Source organism: Bidens hawaiensis, unplaced genomic scaffold (genome assembly GCF_021521415.1).
Source record: "Bidens hawaiensis isolate Kalapana, Puna unplaced genomic scaffold, B.hawaiensis_p1.1 tig00015777_1, whole genome shotgun sequence".
In the NCBI taxonomy this organism is placed as follows: Eukaryota; Viridiplantae; Streptophyta; class Magnoliopsida; order Asterales; family Asteraceae; genus Bidens; species Bidens hawaiensis.
The window spans coordinates 540665-548391 of record NW_027492410.1 but is presented as its reverse complement, the minus strand read 5'-3'; the positions used below and the strand labels follow the sequence as shown (position 1 = coordinate 548391).

The following is a 7727-nucleotide window of genomic DNA, read 5'->3' as shown; positions in this document are numbered from 1 at the left end:
TTGCATGATTGACATGTTCGCGTGCAAAAGTGGCTTAAACTCACCCGAAAATTTAGGTGATATAACATATAAATCATCATGCATAAATTATAGCATCTAATCAAAGTTTGTAAACATTTACTTTGGAGTAAGGGACACCACCAAAAGTTTTAGAAAATATTAAGTTGTTGGTTACAACTTACAAATATGGCACAACAACTCATCTGTACACACTCTAAATAACAAAATATACACTAATAATTTTTACCTGTCAACACCATGCTTTTCCTTGTTTCTGTCCAACAAATCTTTTTGTTATATATCGATCAAAATAAAAACAGCTTTTTGACTCTCATCCAATAACAAAACACAAGGTCTCCATCACATTATTTGGTCCCAAACCACCAACACAAGTTTGTTCTTGACCGGTCAATCCTATTGGCCATAAATAATGGGGCCCACTTTCACCATCAGAACAAAGATAAACACAAGAGATTCATGACTTTATCCAACTGGTTTTTTTACATCAAAGAAAAAGGTTACAATTTCATCAAAGAATACAAATGTTTACAAGGCCTACAAAGAACAATAAAATTAAAAGCTAGAATAAATATAAGAAATACACATTTGTCTTCTTGGATTTGGCTTTATTAGTCAAGCTAATCGACCGATGAATTGATGCTGAAGACAGAAATTACTAACATGTTCTAAATATTTTTCGGCGATCTAGTTGAAATGCACCTTCCACACGACACGAATCTCAACAAAGCCCGGGGCTTTCTTGGTTTAAATTTTAATCGAGATATCTGCATACACAAGTAATGTTATAAATATTTAAATAAAACGATTCAAGAAATTGTATGCATATAATATTTTAAAATACATTTTTGGAGTTTTACAACCCAATTCACTCAACACTTTCGACACATTCCATTTTTTGTAAAAATAAAGCTTTTTAACCATTTAATATTTAACACGACCCGTTTGACCAAACAAAGTAAGCGGGCCAAAATTGTCACTTCAAATAAAAATAAATATTATATGATAAATCAAATAAGAAGTTAATAACCAAACTTTGCAGGTTACCTTGCGCCGAGCAACTCTAGATGCCTTCCAGCACAACAAGCTTCTTGATCTCGGTTCCATTCTCCTGCAAATTTAACAACACATTTTAAAGTCATATCTTGACTTTGAAAGTCAAACAAACTATTTTTAGTTTTAAGATTTATTCACGTAGACTTATTTTTAAGAGCAATTTAATGCATAACATTGTAATGTACAAGATTAAAACATGTAGAAAATGAACCGTGTGAAACATATAACGTTAATATAGCATTTAAAGATTTTGTAACTAACAGTTTGACTTTTAGAGTCAAACAAGATGCTTACAGGTTCTCTTGTTCAAGTTTTTCAGCAATTGAAACCGCTTTGCGTGTTGACCAGCCGTTTCTATGTGAGTCTGCTTGCTGAATTACATTTGCAAGCGACACCTTACCTTTGACCAAACTCAAAGATTGACTTTGTTCCCCTAATCGTCTTTGAAAATCGATATTTGAATTGTTATGAGACGCGCTAGCTTCTGCTTTATCATTATTATTGTTATTATTATTATTATCAGTATGCAATTTTGGTTCTTCTACTTCAATGATCTCACTTCTTTTTGCATACAAGTCTTCTTGTGGTTCACTTCTGATCTCGATTGTAACAGGTGATCCGAGAACGTGCTCAAATGCTTTTAAAATGTGGGTTTTGAATTTCTCGGCTTTTGATTTTGTCACGTGTGACGTGAAGTTAAGATGGACGGTCGGAGCTGCAAAATGAATAAAATTAGTCTTTTTTAACTTAATGTGATACTAAATAATCATAATTTGATAATCCACTGTTGATTTTTAAAGTTATTTAAGCAATTAATAGACAAAACTTTAAGAAAGATAAGTTTTCATTGGCTATAATATTAACTGTAGCATCTGATGACGCATACCCGGTGAAGTAATTAATAATAAACATTAAGGGAAGTTCATTTCGAGGTCTTGTTCTAAAGCTCGAGCTTGGCGTGATTATTAATTATTAGTTAATTCATTAATATACATTTATAGTTATATATAAAGTTTTACGATTAAATACAAACTTTTAGCATGCGAAGTGTACGGATAACTAGAGTAATTATTATTACAATACAGTGTAACAATTACTACACTGAAACAAAATGAACTAGAGGAATTATTGTTACGCCACTTTAAAATTGCGGCGTGAAAATAATTACTCTTGTTCAAGCATAACGCCTCTAGTTATTCGTACGCTTCGCACGGCAACCCCTATTTGTGGTGGATCACATTATCCCAACCCCTATATAACTTATAACTTTTATATATAACTTAATATATTATTTAGTTTTTTATCATAACCTTGTATGTATATAATAATAATAATTATTATTATTAAAATAAATATTTAATATATCAAATCAGTTATATTACGTGAGCTAGCTCAAGCTCGATAAGTGAAGCTCGGGCTCCGGCTCAGGATCATTTATTAAACAGACATATTTTTAGGCCCATGGCTCCATTAAAAGTATTTACTAATAAAAGTTTTAAAATGGCCTCTATGATTGTATTTATAGGCAAAAACACACAGACACAAGGAGAATCACTTAAGATAAATAAGCAGCTAGCACTAACAACATATTAATTAACACTCGATTAAGAAAGGTTAAATAAATAAAAATGTATGGTAAATAAAACACAAGAAAGTTTATAAAAGACGCACCGGCACCGAAACTGAGTGATGTCATCTTCCCTTCGTGATACAAAAACTCTTTTATACTATTTATCTGAATATTCTCAAGAACCTCCAACCAAATTTCTTCAATTTCTTGCTCATATAATCTTTCTTTCATTTTTCCATCTTTTTTCAAGACATTCCTTTGAATCCCAGTTGACTCGCCATGGTCAAAGTTACTTTTGCGGGGCCCGTCTCTTCGTCCACCATTATTCAACCGCATTGGACTACGATGAATACTAGTATCAACAGAAGATGTAGGCAACACATACTGCTGATCTGGCGCAAGTTGCAACAAAGCAGCGGTCAACCAAGTCAGCTTATCATTCGACACTCGGAGTTGTTTTTCGGCTTCAGATAATGTTTTTAACGCTAACCTCAACTTCTCCATATCTTCTTTAGATACTGGAAAAAAAATAAAAGAAAATAAATATTTAACAGATGGTCAAATGGAGTTGACTTTTTTAAAAATGTTGGAAAGTCAAACTTACAAGCTTGTTGTCTAAAGAACTTCCTTCTTGACCTTTCTTTCATGAAATTGTAACTACCCGCAAGAATGTCGGTTATTACGGTTGCAAGTTGTGACATTAAATCTAACGGTTCGACACCCGATTCCATGATTTCTCTTAAATGTTTAACGGTATTCACCGTATCCGCTGATAGTGCTAAATCGAGTAGGTCAACTAACTTGTCGTCAGATATAAGTCCAACCTGTTTAGTAAAGTGCATGCATAGTAATTTAGTGATTGCAAAGAAGAAAAATGCAATAAATTTATTATTTTGGTTAATATGTCTGAAACGATCTGATTTGGCAGGTTGGGTAGCGCATCAAAACGGGTCGGTCATTTTCTTTTGTTTCTTGAAAATATATTGTAATAAAAACTACATAAAAATAAAATATAAGCGGACCAAAAACGGGTTGAGCCATCTTTTTGTTCCATAAAAATATGAAATATATTATTGTAAAAACTACATGATAAATTAATATAACCGTTTTGTAGAAAATCCACTTGACCCGTTTGAAATAAAAATAAACATATTATTTCAACATGTTTGACCCGTTTACTTTGTGGTTAAATCCTTTAGCTAAATCCACTTGACCCATTAGAACTTAAAAAAAAAATCAACGCATTTACAACTAAAACGGGCCAAAATCAGGTGACCGAATTCTATATATGGCAATTTAGTAATTATAAATTTATAAGAAATAAAAGGCAAAGAAAATACCAGTTCTTGAACAAGAGGGACGGATATTCTTTGCCCGAGTAAACTTAGCTGCTCGAGTGTCATTTCCGCATCCCGCAGCGACCCATCCGATCTCGAAGCAATAAGCTTCAATGCATCTTTATCAATTTCAAAATCTTCTTTTGTTGCAATCCATTGCAAAGTATAAATAATATCTGCATCTTTCAACTTAGGAAAGAAAAACTTTTGGCACCGGGATATTATTATATGTGGCAAAACGTCGAGACTTGAGTTGACCAACAAAAATACCATACGCCTCGGAGCCCGATCAATAACCTTAGATATCGCGCTCCAACAATCAGGAGGCAAAGAGTCACAATCATCGATTATGCAAACCCGATATTGTGACGGGATATGAGAAACAATCATGTGTTCTATAAGTTCCATGATTCTTTTATATCCAAGATTGTTCATCGGGCCCACTTCACGAACACTCTGGTTTTTACCCGCGTCATGTGCTACGCAAGAATTGCAATACCCGCATGGTTTCGGGTGGTCCAAAGATTGACAAGTTAAAGCCCGGGCAAATATCCGTGCACACGAGGTCTTCCCGGTCCCGTGGGGCCCGTAAAACACGTAAAGCAGCCCGACTTTCTTTTTGGCAATTGCATTCGAGAGAGCTTGGACCGCAAGATTCTGTCCAACGAGGTCCCGAAAGGTTCTCGGGGTGTATTTTTGGGTGAGATTTTGGTGTCGGGTATGGTCACGGGCTCGTTTTTGGTGGCCCGATCGGGCTTCTGAAGCAAGATCCGAGTCAATACCACTGTTTAATAAATTATCTGCATAAAGTCCCAATTCACCCGAATAATCATGCACCCAAGCACCAGGATTTTCCCGGCTTTCTTGAGAACCGTCCATTAATAACGGGAACGATTCACCGTTCGTAGATGAAGTAGAGTGATCAGACAAAACGAGTATTTGACCAGAGTCCCGTTGACCACCTCTCTTTGACCTCGAGTCTGATAGCCCACATGACAAACTCTTTCCTGCAATATCAAGAAACGATTTCCCCCGATCGTGAATTCTTGACCAATTAAACGGAATCCCGCACCCGTTTTTTCGGCCCCCCGGTGACATTTTGTTCACCACCATAGTCAAAATTAGAACCCATTGACACCTCGTTTTTGGGTACTCGAGAAGCCCGCCTTCCATTTTTAAACTTCCGCCTTTTGACCTGGTCAAACCCGTGGCTATGCAAGCTTGATTCAACCTCAACACCACCGTGAAAACGAGTGTGCGATGAAGCTACATTATCACTATCAATCGGGCCATCGGTTAGTTGTTGTAAAAGGGTTTTCACATGATCATCTTGCTTACTTTTGTTACTTTTCCGCCCCTTTTGTTTACTTTTGCTATCAGAACTCCCCGGATATATATCACGGGCCAAATTCGCAGCATCCAACGGAGAATCATCCTTAAAACTCTTCCGGCCCGATTCTTCTTTCTTGACCCTTCTATGAACCACATCACCCGGGCCCACATTCGACGACGAGTTGCCCGATAAACCAACAGACCGTCTCCCACCACCGCCAGAAGGGGACTGAAACGGAGGCGGGCTCATGGACGGATCCCTCAAAGATCTTGACCTTTGAAGAACAACAAGGTCCCTAATAAGCGATCTATCGGTGGTTATCGGGCTGTTTTTGTGCATATGGTTTTTCAAATGGATACAATTGGTTAAATGGATATGGTTTCGAAGATGATCACTAATATCACCATTAGCATCTTTTAACACCCGATCACGAACAACTCGGGTCATGATCCGGTTCTGCAAGACACCACAAAATAATAATAACACACCATTTTCTTTCACAAAATCTTGCAATGCAAATTAATAATAACTAATGCCCCCAAAGTAAATCCATTTTAGTAAAATCATTAAACCCTTAAACAAACAAAAACAAAAAAGTCAAATTAAATAATTCACATTATAACAACAATGAATATGCAAATTACAAGATTCAAGATTCTAAAGAAACCCAATTGAATAACCCTAAAAGGACCAAACTTTAAGTGTACCCAGATGATAAAAATTAATATTAACAAAAACCCATATCAAGAAACGGTTAAAAACACAATCTTTAAAGGTTCCAACAGGCACCCACTTGGGAAAAATGAATATGAACAGTTAAATCTGTGAATAAATTGAATTGGGTATTGCTTTAAAGTATAAATTTTCACCTGAATTAGAGGCAAAGTTGCAAGGCACCCGTTATCATCATTAAATCTTGGATCTTTTGCATAAAATTCACGAGGGTTTAGTTTGACGGTGGGTTTTAATGAGAGTTCGTTAGTAACAGAGTGGTGTGGTGGTCTAGAGAGAGAGAGAGAGAGAGAGTGATGTAATAGTGATGATGCTGACAATGGTGTCTGGGAACTTGACACTTTGATAATAGACCAGAGTTCTGTGTGTGTGTGTGTGTGTGTGTGTGTATGTTTGTGTGAAACAATTATTTGAAATCTAGTAAAAGTTTGTGTTTTTGAATCTAATAATCAAACCATCTACTTCACTACCCCTATTGATTTGATATCATATTAATATTAATATTAATAAATATATATATATGGAGGTTTGATGAATTTGGGAAATTTTCTTAAAGGGACCGATAAATATTTTATTTGAGTATCACTATGTACTCATAGGGGTCGGTCAGGATTTTTACACTATAATGGTACTAAATAAAATTTTCGCAGGGGACGTCGGGGGCGTCGTATGTGTATGTCTGTGTATAAGATGGCCAGTTGTACTATATATGTTCGTATACAATAGCGAACGTTGTGGTATATATTCGTATAGAGGTATACAACTGTTTGAAAAGGTTATACACTTGTATATTGTATGTTTATGCACCCACAATGTAAGAAAACTTACCTGCATGTGATAATATGGAGTGTCATCTTAAATATTAAAAAGTATGTTACATGTGAAATGAGGGGTATGGTATTATGTGGGGTAAAAATGTATTTGTGTAAAAAGCTAACGTGGCGTGCCGGCTAAAAACTATATAGTATTTTTATTTTTTATGCTAAATATTTAATAATTGTATGAATCTGTCAATTATCAATGTATAAAGAAGGTGTAAAATAAGAAGTATATTAATTGAAATAATCAAAATAAGAGTTTAGAAAGTTAGTGTCATAAATGATGTTATACTAACTTTACCATACCAAATTTGATGCAAAATGGCCCAAGCATATAATGTTGGCACCAATATGGATGATATAGTAAGTCCACCAATTCAAAATCATCATTGAATTTGATAATTTTTGTTTTGCAAGGTACCAACAATCCTATACAACAACCCAAATCTTTAAACTCCTCTAAATTCAAATTTTCATCTTTGACTTCTTGTAGAGATGGGAACGTGATTTTTTTTTTCCTTTTACTTTTATCATGAACTTGCAATAACAACATTTTGTTTTAATTTTCCTAAGACTTTTTATTTAAGATATATAAAAAGCTAGAAGCTAGACCAACTTTCCTAAGACTTTCTTCATTGGCGCCATTCGTGCATAAAAGCTAGAACTAATTCTTAGTTTTTTCAAAATTTCTGAAGAAATGGTTAACGTTACTCCGGTCCCAAAGCCAGTAAGTGACCAAGAAACCCCGGTAACCACAACCCCAGCAACTGGGGGAACACCAGCGGTTATACAAATTTTACGAACACTACCCCGGTTACCCAAGCCGGGACAAGTGCAGTAAACAATATTTCACTGGGGTTCAC

At 35.3% G+C, this 7727-nt stretch overlaps 1 protein-coding gene across 1 annotated transcript; it reads right to left on the bottom strand.

Moving 5' to 3' along the window:
• Positions 1–663: 663 nt before the first annotated feature.
• LOC143549795 (protein STICHEL-like 3) lies at positions 664–6379 on the bottom strand. Its single transcript, XM_077040602.1, is given in 8 exon segments — positions 664–785; positions 1066–1129; positions 1369–1789; positions 2746–3162; positions 3249–3468; positions 3985–5070; positions 5072–5770; positions 6184–6379. Coding segments are annotated over 7 exon segments (2997 nt in total). The 5' UTR covers positions 5762–5770; positions 6184–6379; the 3' UTR covers positions 664–686.
• Positions 6380–7727: the final 1348 nt, after the last annotated feature.